Genomic DNA, 20,507 nt, shown 5'->3' with positions numbered 1-20,507 from the left:
AAGGGTGGATGTCTGTCACTAATTAGTTCACGTCACCAGAGAGAGTGTTGCAGTAAAAAAAGGAAATATTTCTCAAGATGATGGATGAAGTTAAACCCTAATGACCAGAATTACTTCACTCAGTATGAAATTGATATTATCATAACCATATGCTCATTACATCATCACATCCCCTTTTTAACAAGTGCCAGGTGACGTAGGTATTAGCGTGGGTCTTTTTAAATCAGCAAAATGTGGAAAATTAGATTTATCTATTTTTATTGAAATGTCTAACAAATTTTGAGTATCTAGAACTTGTTACATTTCAGAAGAATCAAACAAGGTATATTTCATATTATTTATTAGTGGGATTTGTGATCTAAATAGAACATGCAAGCATGAGAATTGTGATCAAGTTTCATATGTAAATGCCTAGATAATATATATAGACACACCTATTTTAAATGCTATGTCACTTATTTGATCACTCTCCGTCATACTTTACTGTATAATGGAATATTGATAATAGCAAAAATTACATAGTGCCTCCTGTGCACCAGCAATTGCTTTAAGTGTTTTATGTATGTTAATTTAACTAATCTGCAATAACACTGTGCCTTATTATCCCCACTAAGGCATAGACCAGACATGTAGATTACTTAACCATGTTGAGGCTTGTTAGGTGCTTTATCTGTAGAATGGCTGTGACACTTCATAGAGTTATTGTGGAAAATAAATGATAGGCCTAGAGTTAGATACCTACCATGTAACAGGCACTCAATAATTTTGCTAACCTTCCTATTTGAAGAGCTGACTACCAGAAGGAGATTTAGTACCTCATTGTACATAATTTGGATTTGTATCCAGTATTCTGTGAGTTCTGTGTGGTTATAAAGTGTCTAAATTATAGGTACTCAATAAATGTTTGTTGTGTGAAAGGATGAAACACAAAGAAATTTGCCCAGGTAATCTACACATGCCAGTGGTGAAAATATTTTAAATTGTTGCTTAGATAATTCAAAGCATTTCCATCATCTGATTAATTTATTGGTGATAATTAAATCACCTTGAAAAGAAAGTCTTTTAGATCTTTTCTTTGAGAATGTCCTATCAGAGGCAAAACAGCAACAAGTCAGATCCAGCTGACCACCAACAGGAAATATGTCTTGAGAGTGTGAGGTTGACATTGGAGATTTGCAAGAGTTAGGCAAGATTTTATCTTCCACAGCCTTTGCAGGCAGAACAATAGCTATTTTCAATTCATTTTGCTAGCCTTACCATTTAGAGTGTGCTAAGACACCTAAGTCTTTTTTTTTTTTTTTTTTTTTTAATTTTTTTTTTCAACATTTTTTATTTATTTTTGGGACAGAGAGAGACAGAGCATGAACGGGGGAGGGGCAGAGAGAGAGGGAGACACAGAATCGGAAACAGGCTCCAGGCTCCGAGCCATCAGCCCAGAGCCTGACGCGGGGCTCGAACTCACAGACTGTGAGATCGTGACCTGGCTGAAGTCGGACGCTTAACCGACTGCGCCACCCAGGCGCCCCAGGACACCTAAGTCTTAAAACAGTATTTATTTTTTTTATTTTTAGTATCATAATCTATGTGTATCTCTTTAAATCACTGGTGAGAAATTGTAAAAACTCATCTATTTTGCTTTTTTTATGACTAAAATATAAAGAATGGATTAATGCCTTAATACTAATAGAGCGCCATGTTTCCATTGTTTTGGCTAATGAAAAGCAAGTTGTTATTTATGGTGATGATGTTGATGGTTGATGGTGGTGGTGGTGATGATGATGGTGATAATGGTGATGATAATGGTGATTATTGTGGTGGTGAAATAAGATTGAAAACCAACTAAGAATGGATTACTTCCCCCCCAAAGCTTAAAATTTGACTCTAGACTTTGATAGAGTTGAACTAAGGCTTTTAAGCTTGTTCTGCTCCATTAAAACCACTTTATTAAAACAAGAGGAGCTGTTTTTCTGGAAAATTAAAAATTCTAACAGTTGAAATAATTATAGTGAGGTCTATTACAGCCTTATTTAACCTAATCAAGTGAAGGCTGAATCATTCTGACCATCTTTATTCAACTGTTATTTGGCAGAAATCTAATTTTGCTTCCATGTTTGTTCATTTCCTTTCTGATTTTCTTATTGTCAGCAGAAATATTCTTTCCAGGACAATGGCAAATTTCTCACCTTCTGTGAGATGATGTCATCCCATCTGTATGTATGCACACAGACTGATTTCATGACCCTGAGCAGCACCCTATGTCCAGGCTTTATTTGAGAAATGACCTCTTAGACCTCTGCATCCTGGTTTGAGTAACTGACATTTATTTTTACTTTGATACCTGAACTACAGAGCCTACCAGTGGAATTCTTGCTGGGAGAGATGCCAGGCCAATTCTGTTAGACTTTATCGGGAGGCACCATGTTTAGACATAAATCCCAAGAGCTGCTGAATCTTTGCAGCAATCCTAGGTCAACATGAGCTAAGCATAAGAAACATTTTATTTTCAGAAAGTGGGACTGAATAAATGTGGGTATTCAATAAATTCCAAAGAGAAAGTAGTGTTCCTTTTTCCCCTCATCCCCTAAAGATTATCTGAAACACTCCCACAGCATGTGTAGTCCTCTGGCATTTCAGAATTGATGGATTCCAGATGGAATCACAACTTGAACTTACTGGCCAAGGGCAGTCTGCCCTTGACCTCCTGTATTTCTGTAGCCATATGTTCACCAAGAAGAATCCATGGAATAATAAGACTATCAACCAATTCCACAGGCAGGAAAAACCCTTTAAACATTAACTTCAAAGACAATCATAATTTGAAGAACACAATGTAAACAGGAAAAAAAGGAGGGTGATTGTAAGCTGCTTGCAATTAGGCACTAATTAGTTTTATCCAGTTGTGTAGCCTACTGGTCTAGTGTTACCACTTGTATCTCCTTCAAATGTATCAGGATTTCTCAGACTAATTTTTCTTAGTGAAATTAAGCCACAATTTGCAGGCTAACTTATAGTAAAGATATATCATAAATATATAAAGATCTAACTAATTGAATTTCTCTATCTCATTTATATTAAAAATGCAGTTAACTGAAAAGTTGGCACCATGTCTGTTTGGCTCATCATTGTCTCCCTACAGGTTAGCACAGAGCCTGGAACATAATAATTGTGCAAAAACCACATGTTATTAAATTTATTTATTTTTGTTAATACCTATAACTTCTATTTCAAACACTGTGGAAGTGAATTTATTTTCATTTATCTTACTGAGTGGGAAATATTTACACTAAGAAAATTATTATTTCTTTGATGGTACTTTCTTTGAAGATTAATTCGCATTCTGTAGTAATATAGATGTAAAATGTGGAATTGATTAGGCCAGATATATCAACATTCCAGTTACCCCAGGGAATTTTTGTATCCTTTTTGACAATAACTTCCTGATTCATTACTTTACTTTCAAAAGTCTGTTTTCTGCCGCAGAAGTGGAATGTATGCAATGGAAACTTTGAATAATTGCTATTTCCTGTTAAGTTGTGTCCTGTGAATCCATGGGCATGAGATAAATGATCAATATAGCAGGACCTTGAGCAGTGGCAGGCATAAAAATTCTCAGAGCCAAGTTACAATTTAGGAAGGGACTGTATTCCCTCAACAGTTTTAAATGCCTGTTATTTACAAGTCACTGTATAGCATGAAAGAGATATTAAATACTGTAGAAAGCAATGTAATATGGAATAATATGAAAGAGATGGTCTTCACCTCAACAAATTACAATCTAATAAATAAAGAGCAGCAGCCAGGACAAGTGGTGGCTCCAAACCTGTGTTCACTAAATGGAAAAAGGCAAAAGGCACTATGTAGAGACCTTTCCTGAGAATAGGTTTATACTGAAGTTCCAACTTAGCAGACAGAAGCCAGTGGTCAGCTGGTGGGAGCAAAGTAGGAAGGGACCACCTGGTAAACACTGGAGTACAGAAACATGACATTGGAACCAAAGGCATTTTACTCTCAAAGAGTATTTACTTCCTCTGCTTTAAAATTCCTTTGGTCCCTTCCCTGTACAGATTGGGCTAGACCTCTGATGGGGGTCATATAAAGAGCTCTTTCTGGGTTGGAGTCCAAGGAGGGGGCTCAAGGCCAGCACAATTGGGTCCACAGGGCACTCCTGCAGGTGAGTGGTCCCAGTGATGCCCTGGTCATGGAGCTCTTGCCGTGGCTGACCACCAGCCTCCTGCTGCTGCTGCTGCTGCTGCTGCTGCTGCTGCTGCTCATACAGCTGAGCCACATGGCCAAGTTCTAAACCAAGATCCCCTTGTACTGTGTGCTCTGCCTCGCGGTCTCCAGTATGGCCAGGGTCATCTGCTTATTACACTACAGCAGTCACATGGTGGAGAACATGAATATCATCAGTTGCTTTGTCCAGCTCTTCAAGTACATATAGAACCCTTCACTTTGAGATAGAGGGCCACTAGAAGGTGGAAGTGGGCCAACTCTGAGTCATCATTTTTTAACCACCAGAGTGTCCTGAACATGATAGGCCTCTTGGAGGCTCTCCACAAGTGTTGCATGTAGATCACCAAGCAAGCATTCTCTTCATGGGGCCCATAGGCCTGATCATGTGTCTTGGGGACATCTTCATCAACTGGCAATGCTCCAGGACAAACCATGACTCTGATGTCTGACATAGGCCAGCCCATGGTCATAGAGTACCTCAGAATGTGGATCCACCCTGAGGACATGCAGAAGGACAATCTTTCAAGAAAGATGCCTTTTACCTGGCAATTCAGGTCTACGTGCCCATCATTTCTGTGGTATACTCCACCTTCTCCTCCTTCTGTGACCCCAAAAGGAAGCTCTTAATTTTTTTTTACATTTATTTATTTTTGAGAGACAGAGAGACAGAGCACAAGTTGGGGAGGGGCAGAGAGAGAAGGAGACACAGAATCCGAAGCAGGCTCCAGTCTCTGAGCTGATAGCATAGAGCCTGACACGGGGCTCAAACTCACAAACCGTGAGATCACGACCTGAGCTGAAGTCAGACACTTAACCGACTGAGCCACCCAGGCACCCTAAAAGGAAGCTCTTTATCTCAGGGACATTCAAGGTGGAGATATTAGATGCCATCCCCACCAGTGACCTCACCATGACTGATGTCCCCAGGCAATGAGGACTACTTTCTTTTACCTAAGACACCTCACGAGAATGGACCACATCTGCCCCTAGACCATGAGGACCACCTTCTTCCACATGTTCAAGACACTCCAGGAGAATGGAGTTACTGCAAGGCCAGCCCAGTAAGCAAGGCCATGGAGCAGAGTAGGACTGGGGGGCAGGACCTGGTGAGAGAGTGGACAGAGGGACCCTTCCCAATTCCCTGGCCTGCTCCAGCTGCCAAATATCACTGTATCTTGCTCCTGCAGCTCCCATGGCTTTCATTCAGGCCCTTCCTGTCACTGGCCTCCAATCCAGGTCCCTAAAGTCCCCCAGAGGAGAGTTAGCAGGACCTTTCCCAAGTTCTGAGGGCAAGGCCTCATCTACTCTCATGCTGTGGGATCTGGAAGTAGCAGTAGGCCTGACAGGGTTGGGCTGAGGTGCAAGGTCTCAGGACAAATGGCCAGAAGTAAGGCCCTCTGCCCTGGAACTGCAGAGTAGTGGCAGGCTCCAGAGTCCCAGCCACAGCATCAGGCTTTCAGGGAGAAGAGGGGCTCTGTAGGGACCAAGAACCCCAGTCTCATGCAACCTGGGCCACAGAGAGCAAGGGTGCAGAGTCTGCAACTCCTGTCAACTTTGGGGAAGATCTCCCAAATACCTGCTGCAACTTGGTTGTTACTTTTATAAACGAATTCTCGAAAGTGCAAATAAAAATAAAGGTGTGGTAAGAAGCCTACAAATCTGCTAAGATAGGAAGCTCTTAACATCAGGATAAGTTGCCATTTCGCCATATATGTTTCTTTCTATTTGCAGAACCACCCAAAGTCACTGTGATGCCCAAGAATCAATCATTCACAGGGGGATCTGAAGTCTCCATCATGTGTTCTGCAACAGGTTTTCCCAAACCAAAGATCACCTGGACCATTAATGATATGTTTATCATGGGTTCACACAGGTACTGGGTTTGTATCACATTCTTTGTTTTTACTGAGTGAAATATTAATTAGAATGAATCAAAAGCCAGACGAAACTAATGTGACTAAGTCCCTACAGTTGAGGGAGCTTTGACCAAAATCCACAGCATTCGATTTTCTAAATAGGCCAGGAAATGTCCATAAAATAATAAATGATGACTTGACAGAGTTGGATGTTCTGCAGTCTTGAATTTAATGGCCAGGACTAAGAGCTTCATGATACTTTGCATTGGAAACATGACACCATAACCCTTGGCTTACCTTGAATAATTGAAATGGGGAAAATAAATGTTCTAGGGGGCAATATGTAGTTTCCACTGATCTATTAAAGATATGGTCATGGGATTTAATAGGAGAGAAGGAGATCTCACGGATGGAACAGTAGCTCTAATTAAAATGTGTGCAGACATTCTTTGTAATTCCTAGTCACTTTTGCCATACTGCATTGAGATATATTTTATCTGATGGATGCCTTTTAAAGACATTGAATCTTCTCACGCTCAGAGTGCAATGACCATGGGGAACAGAAACAAGGAAGCTTCCAGCTATTGAGCTTCCATTACTCTGGGTTTTGTCTGAGGAGGAGGGCTTAGGTATGAGCCAGATTCTATTTCTAGACTCATCACTGACTTGCTGTGTGACAGGAGGCATTGTATCTCTCAGGTTTTCATTGTGAGGAATCATTTAGCATAGCAGTTTACAGAGTGTGATTGCCTGTTTGCAAATTCCACTTCTTCCATTTACTAACTGCCTTTGGGTGAGTTATATATTCCCTTTACTCATCTGTAAAACAGAGATAATAATCGTATCTAACTCACTGGGTAATTGTGAAGATTTAAAACATTAATAAACGTAAAACTTCTGGAGCACTTTCTGGCACATAGCAAGTACTGAATACTGGCATCTATTATGATTATTGTTATTATTATTACTACTACGTCTACTATATTTCTTATAAAATGATGACATTAATGGTTTTTGTAAACAGCATCAAAAATATAAGTCTAAAATATTTGTAAGGAGGTACTATAGTTTCTTCATACTGTTACTAGGGTATTTTCAATTTTATTTTCTTTTGTCCATAGGTATAGGATGACCTCAGAAGGTACCTTATTTATCAAAAATGCAGTTCCCAAAGATGCAGGGATTTATGGTTGCCTGGCAAGTAATGCAGCTGGAACAGACAAACAGACTTCTACCCTTAGATATATTGGCAAGTATAATCAGTTTAAAAAGCAATTAAAATAGGATGCATATCATATCAAGCAATGTAAAAGTACTTTCCTTAAAATTAATATTAGGAATCAGTTATAACCAGTCTTATAATTGATTGTTTATTTCACACATTCATTAAAGCAAATATTGTAACATTTAAGTTAAAAGTTCAGGGAGTGGATAGCTTCATCATTCAGTAGAAATCTAGGAGGCTTACGTCTTGTGGTAGAGTCCCAGATTGTCTACAAAGTCTGTATTTCCATGGCTTTTCTGTTCTTTGCAATATTTTGCTTACATATTAATAAATTCTATATCCTTTCTAGCTTACCTCAACTTCCATTTTATATTTTTAACTTATATTTAAAGCTTTATAGTATTTCTATAGTAATGACATATTTATAACATTTCTGTCATTTATCCTGTCTAGCTGTTATTTCACTTTGCATCTTCAGTTTTTCCCCTCCAAACTCAAGCATTTATTGAGGATGCATTTTGTGATAATTATAATAAATATTCCATAATAAAATGTATAATAACATATAATATATAATCTAATATATTTTAATATAATCATATACTCTAATAATATATAACAGAATAGAGTATTTCTTTTAATTTGGTCTTTCTTAAACAAATAAAGAACAAGGACATGACATGTTCAGTGTTAGTTTGTAATTGTGAATAATTAATGGCTAGCAGTCTACCCTGCCATTTATGGTAAGGTAGTGAAACTGGCAGTGGAGAGTAAGAAAGCTACAATAAAAATTAAGAATTGTAATTTGGTGTGTATAGATGAGGGAGGTAGCAAAAGTATTGTAAATATCAAAGCTGAAAGCATAGAAAGAAGTGGTCTTCATTGATAGAAATGAGGAAGGCACATGGTAAGTTTGGAAGATTGGAGAAGAAAGAGACAGTGGGACTGTAGAAAGCAGGTTGAAATAGATTCTGAATCATAGACACAAATTTCAGTTCATTCACAAAGAAGCTAAAATAGTTGACCCACTTATTCACCTTATTAATTGCCCAGAGTATCTAAAATTGTGGAATGTGAAATAAAAGATGTATGTTATGAAGTCCTTACTTTTTGAGAGCCTGCATAATGGGAATGGCTATACATAGAGATATAGAAGAAAGCAGACAGACTAGTACTATAGCAGAGGACTGGTGGAGAGGAAGATTAATTCTGACTGGGAATTTGTAAAGATTTCTCAAAGGAGACAGGACTTAAGCTCAGTCTGGAGGAACAAGTGGGATTAGAAGAGTTGTGGCAAAGGGCATTTCAGGCAGAGGAAACAGCTTTGCAAAAACAGGAAGATAGGAGAGGGTAGGGGGTGCTTTGGGCTACCATTTTGCTCTGTACCTTGTGATGAGTAAGAAAGTGTTATGGAAGGTAAGTTACAAGAGAAAGCTCTGTACCAGTGTATGATTTTTGAAAGCCAAACTAGAGAATTGTGGAATGAATTCACTGAAAGCTTTCTTTCTAGGAGAGGGATAACATGATCTTTGAGAAGTTAATTCAATTTCTTTTAAACTACTTCAGTTGAAATTAGAAAGTCCTAACATGCCCAGCTAAGAGAAAAATGTATGAGTGAACTCTAAAGAATTAGGCAAAGAAACTTAGAGAATGTATGTATTTAGCATCAAAGGCAAAAAGAGAATGGAGACTCTACTTTTTATAGATGGAACATTTACCCTTAGACTACAACCCTCTCTCTGTAGTGAAACATGAATATCCTTAAAATCACACAGAAAATATTACAACAAATTCATCTACAATTATATTATCCTCATAATTTAGCCAAGTCAGCCTTATCGTAGCTCTTTTGATATTTTTATTACTATTACTCTTCTCTCTGTTCCTTCAGTATTACTTACTATTTCTATAAGATGTTCAGATTTCTAAGATTTGTCTTTCCTTATATATCTCTTTTTTTTTCATAAAGACCTTTCAATTAATTTCCTAATTTTTTGTACTCTTTTATCAGAATTATTTTTGCCTAATATATATTTTTGGCCTTAATAAATAATCTTTTCATCACACACATCTATCTATGAACACTTGCATTATAAGAGTTTCATTCTGTTTATAAACATTGAAATAACCAAGCTCATAAATACTGGTAGATTTTGCTAAATTGGTTCATTTAGTGTAATCATGAACAAGGTCCACGTGGCACTGGGCCAGATGTTGACGATTTGCATGTTTGTTTTTTTCAGAAGCCCCGAAGTTGATCGTAGTTCAGAGCGAGCTCTTGGTTGCTCTTGGGGATACAACAGTTATGGAATGTAAAACTTCTGGTATTCCTCCACCTCGAGTTAAGTGGTTCAAAGGTACATTTCTTAAATATGTTCATGTCTGGTTCACTTGGTTTTGTTTTCTCTTTTAAAAAAATGATTTGTTAAAATTTTGTTTTGGTGTGTGACTTAGCAGCCCCATAAAATGTGTTTATGATCTCACTAGAGACAATAGTTCAAAATTCTGAACTCTAAATTTCAAGATTTGACATCTGGTGTGGATTATAGGACCATGAAAATCAAAGCAGGAAAAGTTCGCCTTTGCTAATCCAGCTGAACATTCTCTTTGTTAGTTTAGGATTGTTTCCTGTAGAAAATTGTCCAAGAATACTCTGTTAACGTTTAAAATGGCTTTCCTGATTTCAATTCACTTAGAGATAATAGCTGTCACTATTAGAAAGTTTTCTAGATTCCCAAGGACACTTTCTATAAAGTGCTCAAAAAAAGACATAACATTAAAGCTTACAGGTAGTTGAAAGACAGTGTGATGGGCATCATCATGCATAGTAGATGCTTATATCAAGCATGGAAATTATCTCCCTACATTCGTAACATAAAGATTACACCTTTGTGATTCTATAATAAAATAACAGTAATGTGTTGTTTGTCTTAGTAAGAATACTCTCGGGTCCTGGTCCAGGCTCAGATGCTGACAGTAGATATCTGTGTAAAATGTCCTGCTTCTGTTTCTGTCTCAGTTCTTCCAATATATGAGAAAGAAAAATTCCCGCAAACACTCTAACAGGGAGGTTGCTAGGATTATTGAGATGCTGTTTGCAAAATACTTTTTAATCTTCAGATGAAAAATGCTAAACAGTACAAAGAACTATTGTTGTGATTCTGTTTGTTAAATCACAGACATTCCCATAGCAACGGGTTGATGTCATAATCACAAAATTATGAATTCACCTCGGGTTCAAACTCTTGGGGAACATGAGGTGAAAAAGAAAAGCTTTATGTAGAAAACAAACACATTTAAATAATACAAATCAAAAACAGAAAAACTAGGAGGTAATGCTATTTTCATGGTTTTCTATGTTAAATGATTTTTTGTCTTCATGTTTTCTCTGATAAGAAAGTGTTTCTGGATTTGCTTCTTAATTAGGTTTATTTCAGTTACCATAAGCTGTAATTTTAGTTATTTAAAAATCTTAAGTCTTTGAATTACAGATGAAATAGATAATCAGTGTCAAAGTCACATCATAATTAAATAAATCCAGAAAAAAATGTGTTATAGAAGCAGTAGTTCTCTTTTTTAAAAGTCAATGTGACCTGCTGACTTCTCTGCCTGTAGATAGCAGAGTCACACAGAAAGTCTTTTATTTTCCCAAATTGAGGCTACTTTTCTGAGTAAACTTAGTCTTCATGTTAACCTGGGTCCTATAAATGGCTTGGAAGGTAAGGAGGAGTTAGGGAGCCATGCAGTGACCACATGGAAGATTCTAGAATTGATTGCCTTTTAACTTTCTAAATCAAAGATGTTGGAGTTCAATGGGCCCAGTTAAATCTATTCCATTTCTCTCAGTTATGAAACAACAGAGATACAATGTGGACATTAAACACTGACAGACCAAATTAGAAGACATCCTCCAGTGTTCATCAACAGTATGCACAGTAGGCATAAACCCCAGAAATAGGCCAACCTACTGTCCTATCTGTACCAGGCAAGCATTTATTGCATATGCAGAGTCTGGATCACCAAGAACAAAATTAGAGGATAAACTCTGATGCAGACTGGTTCCAGAAAGAAAGGGGGAAGAGGCAGATGGGCTCTCCTTTTCCACCTCTGCTAGGGATGAGACAATGGGAGGTTAGGGAAATCCTACCTTATGGAAACCAAGGGGTGAAGAAGAGTCCTTACCTTAACCAGAAGAATAACTTTTTCTTCATACCCCTTTTTCTAGCAATTCTGATTGAATATAGGTAGTGATTAATTGATTGTAAGAACACATGGAATCTGTCCTCTTAACAAATTTTGAAGTGTGCGATACAGCATGGTTAACTATGGGCACTTTGTTGCACAGTAGATCTCTAGAACTTACTCCTCTTGGATAATTGAAACTTCATACCTGTTGAAGAATATCTCATTTCCTTTGTCCCCAAACCCCTGGCACCTACCATTCATTAATAAATTAATAAATTAATAAATCATATTGTATTCAGGCCATCAGAGAAAAGGAATTGCATAAGTACAAATACCCATAAAAATTTTGGATTTTTCATTTTAGAAATAAGCAACATATAGTGGGTTCAAAAAAGAATAGAGACACTATTAAAATGTTTTATAGAGGATATTTCTGGTGAAACATTAAAGAAAGTAGGTTTTTCAATTTAGATTGGTGGTTCTTAAGAGTAGTTGGGGGTTCCCTGTCATTTTTTTCAGAGAATCTCTGAGACTAAAATTACTTTCCTAATTATACTAACATATTATTTTTCTTTTTCATACTCATTGTCTCACAAGTGTATAGTGGAGTTTTTGGAGGGTACATGAAGTGTGATATCCAACAGAATGAATGCAGAAGCAAGTATGAGCACTCAGCTGTCTTCTATTAAGCTAGACATTCTAGAAATTTGCAAAATGTGAAACACCACTCTTCTCACTAAATTTATCTTATTTTTGGAAAAATAATTAATTTCTCATAAAATATGTTCATTATGTTAAAATGTCATGAGTTTATTATAGAATAAATACATACATTTAAATTTTTTCAATTTCTAAAGTACTAAATACAAATAAATATAATCTATAACAAAAAAAACCTCATTAAAGTCCCCAATAATTTATAAGAGTGTAAAAGGGGTTTGAAGGAAACATTTTTGAGAACCACTAATTCCCATCAACTATTCGAAAGGATCTTATGCCAGGGATAATGATTTCTCTGTTGTTAGCCTTTACATCCATAGAAACCAGAATTGAATTTAAATTACAGCATAAAGAGAACCCTCTGCAGTGGTAATGATTATTAAATCCTAGCATGGGTTGTCAGGAAAGTTTGTATATTTCACTCTGTAAAAATTCTAATCTTACCTAATATTAAAACTAAATAATCCCTATTCCATTACCATCTCAAAGTTCCATATTTCTCAATGGCTTCCCAATAATTTGATGACTAATTTAGTAGATGACTTGACTAAACTGGTGTTTCCCAATTTACATTTTCATTATTGCTATTCTTTTAGCTTTTTTTTTGAAAAAAAAACCTACTAGCTAAAAGGTCTTGATTTTATCCTTCGACATAAACAAAAGAAATAAGGGAGAAGTAAATTCCAAAATTCTAAATGCATTTTAGTCCAAACATTCTAATACTTGATGAACAGCTAGGTCATATTGCATTCTCCCTTAGTGGGAGGAAAGTTTATGTCAACATCATCTGCTTTTATTTATGAAAATTTCCCAGAGGCACATAGACACAGCTTTGGTTGCTTCTCTTATTCTCGTGTGGTATGTAGTAGCAAGCTTAAAAGGATGATTTGGGTTTTAAATATTGGAATGCTGAAAAATACTTTATTTTTGGCACTGATGGTCGCTATTGCAATTTTTTTGTTTTCAAATTTATGGCTCCTTTGACCCCTTCTGTTCTCAAAATTATAAAAACAAAAACAAAGATAATTGTCTGCTTGTTGCCCTGAGTCTGTTGATTGGTGATTTTTATAGTATTCTAGAGGATTACTTGTTCTGGGTTTCTCTCTCTCTCTTTTTTTTTTTTTTTTTTTTTTTTTTTTGTTAGAAGCTAAGTGAGATACTATGGTGGTCTTCAAAGCACATAGCTAGGGTAGTACATGACCTTTTGGAGAGCAGTTTTTTAGACTTGACATCTGGGCATGCTGTGCACCCCTAAGAGCAATGGCCTTCCAACCTCCAGGAAGATTTTAGGATCCCCACAGGAAGTTTGATATTACTCTTTACAAAAAGGATGTGGACACTAAGATAGTATTAAAGATCCAGTAGTAGGTATTTTTTTTTTTATGAAACTGGCCATCCAGGTAATTACATTCTTGGGAGAGGAGTCACCCTGAAGGAGGAGATACATAAGGAGAGACTAACCTAACTTACAGATTAGTTAAGGCATTGTTTTCCTTCATAGAGAAATGGTTCTCAGGGGATTGGAGGGGCTGAAGGGACACATAACATCAGAGACACACAGATAACTCAGACATAACTAATTTTTCTGCTGTCATTCTAGCCTCACACTGAGGTCAAACTCAATGCATGTGTTTCATTTTCCACACATTTATTCCCTACCTGCCTCTTCGAGAAACCTGTAACTCCAACTTCAAGAACTTGATGAAAAATACAGATTTAGTAGCGGTATTATGGGAGATTTCTATAAAACACTTCTCTCTGGCCATTGTTAGAAATTTCTCATCCAGGGGTGCCTGGGTGGCTCTGTCAGTTAAGCGGCCAACTCTTGGTTTCGGCTCAGGTCATGACCTCACGGTTTCGTGAGTTTGAGCCCCTCCTTGGGCTCTGCACTTACAGTGTGGAGGCTGCTTGGGATTCTTTCTCTCCCCCTCTCTTTCTGCGCCCCCCCCCCCACTCGTGCTCTCTCTCAAAAAAAAATTATCATCCCGTTTTTCCTCTTCTACCAACAAGCTCTTCCCTATGATCTCCAGATAGCTGTGGTCCCTTCTTCTCCAGAAATCCTCAGAATGCTCTCAGGCAGCCTATACCTCTCACAAGACACTAACTGTGACAGCATTCAGCAAACCAAAAACCCGGTCCATTGACCAAACAAAGAACACCTGTAGTCTCCTAAGCACTTTCTTTTCTTTTTTTTTTTTTAACTAACAACAACAAAAAAAAAGATTTATTTGGACCTGACAATATGTATACCAAAGAAATAATTATAATCAAAATGCATTAAACACTCCTATTTTATTTTATTTTTATTTTTTAATATGAAATTTATTGTCAAATTGGTTTCCATACAACACCCAGTGCTCATCCCAACAGGTGCCCTCCTCAATACCCATCACCCACCGTCCCCACCCCCCCATCAACCCTCGGTTTGTTCTCAGTTTTTAAGACCTAAATAAGAATGAACTCTTCAAAGCTGTACTGGGGAGGACGAGGTTGGGGAGTGGGGTGTGGGAAAGGATGGCAGCTGTCACTGTGGCTGTGTTGGGTAAGAAGGGAATGGGAAGATGAAGGTTGAAAAAAGGTTTCTACCAGCTTTGTGGCAGGATGAATTTCAGTTATTTAGAAAGTGCTTAGGGGATCCTAAGCTGGTCCACAAAGCTGGTAGAAACCTTTTTTCAACCTTCATCTTCCCATTCCCTTCTTACCCAACACAGCCACAGTGACAGCTGCCATCCTTTCCCACACCCCACTCCCCAACCTCGTCCTCCCCAGTACAGCTTTGAAGAGTTCTTTCTTATTTAGGTACATTCACAGTAGGAAATATCTGGAGCCAGATTTTTGGCTCTTGGTTAGCACACAGAATCATACAGACTAATAAATCAGCTTAGTGCCAACAAACCCTTTGTCCTTTCTTTGCGTAAACATTGTTTAAGTGTCTGTGTTGTGCCAGACAACGGTATTGTAAAAACTTGACAGTTGATTTTCTTCAGCAGTCTTGAAATCAACCCAAGAGCAGAGTAAACTATGTAAATACTTTAGGGTTTAATGTTCTCTCTTTGTTTTAACCTAGGGGATCTTGAGCTGAGGCCCTCAACATTCCTCATTATTGACCCTCTTTTGGGACTTTTGAAGATTCAAGAAACTCAAGACCTGGATGCTGGTGATTATATGTGTGTAGCTGTCAATGATGCTGGAAGAGCAGCTGGCAAGATAACTCTGGATGTTGGCTGTAAGCATCCAGCTCTGATAGACACATTTGGTTTTTTCCATGCTAATAACTCTGAAACATTTGGGTGGAAATGTTTGTCAGAAAGGACAAATGAGAGTTAGCGTCTCAGATTATTAATATAATCATGGTGGTAAACATTTACCAAGTGCTTTCTATATACCATGCATTGTGCTAAGAACTTTTATATGCATTAGCTCATTTAACTCTCATAGCAATCCTAAGACGAAGATACTATAAATATCTCCATTATATAGATAAGAAAAAGGAGTCGTAACAAAGCTAAGGAACGTGACTAGTATCACAGAACTATGGAGGGGCAGAGCCTGGATATTTGAACCCAGGTAATCTGACATCAGAGACTATAAGCTTCACTGGAATATCATGTATTGCCAGACATTTTCATAATAGGAGTCATCCGTTCCGACACAAAATTGCTAAGTATTAACATCTGGAGGCCAGAAATTAGACTTTGGCTCTAGACCATAATTTGGAGATGTTGATGATAGCAAAGGTAGCACATTGTGCTTTTATTTAAAAAAATTTTTTTACTAGCAATTACTCCTCAAGTACTAACAACAAATAAATGTCAGTCACAATGTGAAGGATACAGCATGTGTATGACCACTGTCATCAGATTACTCAAGAAGTTTAGTTCTTTCTCCTTCTTTGTCTCTCTATGTCATGTTTCTTAAAAAATAATTGATACACAGTGTAGGAACACATGAAATAAAACAGAGCTTGCTTTGTATGAAAAGGAACCTGGCAGCTTAATTCTAACAAATAATTCAAACATTGACATTAAACTTATAAAATATGACATTTTCTTAAATTGTATTTTCATTTATGTATGATGATTTTCATGCCTCAACTGTTTTTTTTTTTTAAACAAAAGTTGGGAACTATAAAGAAAATGCAGATTTTTTTTTTTTAGGATAAAGTAATACAAACCATTCCAGTTCTATCTTAATTCTCTAAATGAATATCCTGGCCCTCCAAGCTTAATATGTTGTTTCATATAAACTAATTTCTTTCCTCCTGGGATCTTTTATGATCCCCTTGCCCCTGGGCTGTCTGGTGAACACTCTGTACTCTTGGTGATTATGCTCTTGGGGTAGAATCAACAGAGCTGGAAATGGCCATAAAGACCACTGTAGAATCTAAGGCACAGCAAAATGTGTTTGACTGTGACTAAAAGCTGAGGTTATTGAGAGAAGTGCCTTGGAAATAAGATTGGAATCTCCGGGTGGAGGATATCTGAAGTTAAAGCACAAGGAATGCTTTTAGAAATGTGAGGCCCAAATGAAGAGGGTCACTTGGTGCAGAATTCTTGTTTCTAAGAAATATATAAAGTATCGTGTTTCAAATTCCCAACATTTTCTAGTTCTGCCTCTTCCTCTTTCCTGCTCAGGTATTTTATATTGACCCAACATCCTTCTAGAGTTGTCTGGCTTTAAGGAAGAATGAATTAGCCTGAGTAATTGTTCCCAGCAAAAGGGGAATGACACTCTCACCCCTCTCCAAGATTATGGAAAATATAAACAACATACACATTTCCTTGCTTACTTACTGCCTTCTTGATGATATTTTTAGTTTCTGAAGTTTCCAGGTTCTCGCTGTTGACTAGTGAAAATCCATGTAGCCTTAGGGCTATCTGTGCTGGAGTGATTTGCATTGGATTAGGAAACATCCTAACCAATATTTTGTATTTATCCTCATTCCTTGAACTGAATTTTGTTTTATCTTCACTCATATTCAAGATCTTCACTCTCTATGACCTTTTCTTTTTTTTTTTTTTAATTTTTCTTAACATTTATTTATTTTTGAGACAGAGACAGAGCATGAACGGGGGAGGGTCGGAGAGAGAGGGAGACACAGAATCTGAAACAGGCTCCATGCTCTGAGCAGTCAGCACAGAGCCCAATGCGGGGCTTGAACTCACGGACCGCGAGATCATGACCTGAGCCGAAGTCGGACGCTTAACTGACTGAGCCACCCAGGCGCCCCACTATGACCTTTTCTAAAACAATGGCTTCTCAACTTTTATTCCAGTAATTGTTCCGTTGGAGCTATTAACATGAACTAAATTGTGTCCTTACTGTAACCATGATCATTAACAGTTGCCAGATAACTTCATTCTAACACCATCGCCATACATGCATCCATTATGCCTTAATAACTATCTCCTTACCCACCATTAGAATTCTGATCACTGTGGCTCACAAAGTTTGGTTAGACCTTTTCTGTCCACATAAAACTATGGTCCCATATCCTAGCAGACACAGGGTGTAACTGCTAAGGCCTGTGCAAATCACAGTTGCAGTGATGGTTGTGGTTATCACTGTTAGGTTTAGAAGCAAACAAACAAAAAACCAAACTTTTCCTCAGAATTTATATAGTGGCTAAGAGAATGGGCTTTGGAGAGAGGCTGGGTTTTCTGCCTGACTTTTAAGAGTACCTACCTGATACGTTGGTTATAAATTTGAAATGTAGCATCATCACCCATGTGCATTCAGCATGTCCATTGGTTACTGCTGTTCATCTAAAGCTGCTTAATGGCACATGTATCAAAAAAATGAACTCCACAAATTGAATTACCATTCTGATTCTCTGCGTCTTAAAAAGTAATATAGCAATGCATATATAATAGTGGCATAGTATTTAAGATTAAGCATTGGGCTTTTAATATGAAAGTCACTGTTTCCAACTGATTTTCTTTAAAGGCTTGAGACAATTCAAGCCTTTACTACTACTATTAGTAGTAGTGCATAAAATTCATTTGAGTTCCAAAACTATCGGGCATAAATTTAAGTAGCTTATGACCTAAAAAGAAAAACATACCTTTATCCCTATCATGTAGCTGTTGGACTTTCAGATTGTTTTTGTGGGCCTATTACTTTGCATCAATAGTAGATCAAAAAACTAATAGTAATAAAGCTGTTCAATATTATTGTTGAGTTATAGCTTCTTGTAGTGAGTCTCCTTTTTCCTGCTTCTCATTACCAGGGCTCTGAGTTATGGACATTTCAGGTCAAGAGGGAAAGTTACCAGTGCTTTCCATCCTTTTTTTAAAAAGAGGTAGTGAATTGTGAAGTCATTTGGAAGAGAAGAAGATTGGCTACATCAAACAAAATGTTGGCCTGGCAGCGATTTTATTTGCAACATTCCACACCACTCAGGGTTTGAGTCCTAGACTGTGGTTTTGTGTTTTGTGGTTTGCTAGAACCAAAACAGTGTGTTCAGCCATTTTAGGAAAGAAAATCTTTGACTAGTGCAATGCTAGAGTTGCCCAAGTGGGTATACATTTAATTATCACCAAAGGAACCAGAATAATTTTATGCAATAGATTTTAGAGCAACATGGTCAATCTGTTTGTGACTTTCTATTTTCAAAATGATGTATGTACACAGCCATATCTATCAGTGAGCGACAACAAAGCTGTACCATGCATTAATTTTACAGTTCTCAAGGGGTTTGCATGTAAATACTTAAGGGATCACAGTGATCAAGCATAATCCTGACAGGCTGTATGCAGAAGCTGATATTGAAATTAATAATAGTTTTATTAAGTTCTGGAGCTAATATTTAAAAAAAATTTTTTTTAATGTTTATTTATTTCTGAGACAGAGACAGAGCATGAGTGGGGGAGGGGCAGAGAGAGAGGGAGACACAGAATCCCAAGCAGGCTCCAGGCTCTGAGCTGTCAGCCCAGAGCCTGACGCGGGGCTTGAACTCAAAAACTGTGAGATCATGACCTGAGCTGAAGTCAGTGGCTCAACCGACTGAGCCACCCAGGCGCCCCTGGAGCTAAGATTTAATGCATGAATTCAACACTGTTTATAACTAGTGATAGTTAATATTTGGGTGATTACTACATGCTAAATGATTAATAAAGACCAGGTCTTTTAACAACATGAGATAGGAAACGTTATTATCTCCTTATTGTTCATAGATTTAGACTGAGGGAAGTAAAAGAATTTTCCAATTTTGCAGACTAAGAAATAATGGAGCTGCCATTTAAAACCACCTAACGGACTGTAACATCTCTACGCAACACAGCCTCCTCTGAACAAACCCGTGTTTTGTACTACAGTCACCACTGCCCCTTCCGTAGCCCTGTTAATCTGTTTACCATCCACCCAATATAACTCACTTGGAGTTCGAATTGGCCACAATCAAGAGTAGGAAGTATTTAGAAGGCTTCTTGGCTTGAGTTAGGAGTTGCTTCATTTTTGAGGTTTCCTTGTCACTGATGCTCTCTTGGCTCCTTACCTAGTGCCTGGTACTCTCATTTGCCTTGTTTTCTGGTACCAGGATGTATATTCCCTAACCTTTTGCTTGTCTTGTACCTGACACTGTTCCCAAAGCTTCTTCACCACAGATGACTTCTCCTGTCTTAACCGAGTTTTATGGGCACAACTTGAGCTCTGCTTATCCTTTTCTAGTCCAGTTCGTTCTTGGCTTTTTTACTTCTGAAAATTCTGATTTGTTTCCATTTTGACTGATGGCTATGTTCTGCTGTGTCAGTAAGCTTGGTTTCCTCTCAAATGTCTGGTCAACCCCAGGCTTCTGCATATATTTTTGTTCTTCTGAAATTGATTTTCTGCCCCATTTCCACATCTACCTGCCCATACTCTGCATCTAAAACATCCTGAGACTTTTATAACCTCTATTTCTCCAAAAAGCAACTGGCTCTGGGATAAATGACTACTGTCAATGCAGAGAAAAGTAACTAGTCCTTTACACCTAGGATAGAAAAACAATGAGCTACTTTATGAATTGTTTTTAAAATGTTTATTTTGCCTATGAATTTTATATGTCAGTTTCCCACATAGGTGGAATAAGAGAAATCTAAACACAGCTACTCTCCTTCTTGTTAAAAACGTATTACATTGTGGATTTAATTTAATTTTATTTTATTTAGGCTCAATAAACCAACAGTAGGCTTCTGAAATTGCCATGTTTTTTTCAAAAGATCAAGGTTGTTAACACCACATACACTTACATACATATACAAATGCACATACTACATTATTATTGAAGCATTTTAATATTGATTCACTCA

The 20,507-nt window shown here is 37.5% G+C and overlaps 1 protein-coding gene across 1 annotated transcript in view; it reads left to right on the top strand.

The window, feature by feature from the left end:
• The window catches only part of HMCN1 (hemicentin 1), a 465,407-nt gene that overhangs the window by 208,739 nt on the left and 236,161 nt on the right, over positions 1–20,507 (top strand). Inside the window, exons 12-15 of the mRNA XM_042924627.1 lie at positions 5,965–6,106; positions 7,211–7,338; positions 9,558–9,671; positions 15,287–15,445. Of these exons, the coding sequence (XP_042780561.1) occupies positions 5,965–6,106; positions 7,211–7,338; positions 9,558–9,671; positions 15,287–15,445 (543 nt within the window). The remainder of the gene's footprint in view (positions 1–5,964; positions 6,107–7,210; positions 7,339–9,557; positions 9,672–15,286; positions 15,446–20,507) is intronic.

The sequence above is a fragment of the Panthera leo genome, chromosome F3, assembly GCF_018350215.1.
Source record: "Panthera leo isolate Ple1 chromosome F3, P.leo_Ple1_pat1.1, whole genome shotgun sequence".
NCBI classification, from domain to species: domain Eukaryota; kingdom Metazoa; phylum Chordata; class Mammalia; order Carnivora; family Felidae; genus Panthera; species Panthera leo.
Note: the sequence above shows the minus strand (reverse complement) of the source record. Positions and strands in the feature narration are given on the sequence as shown.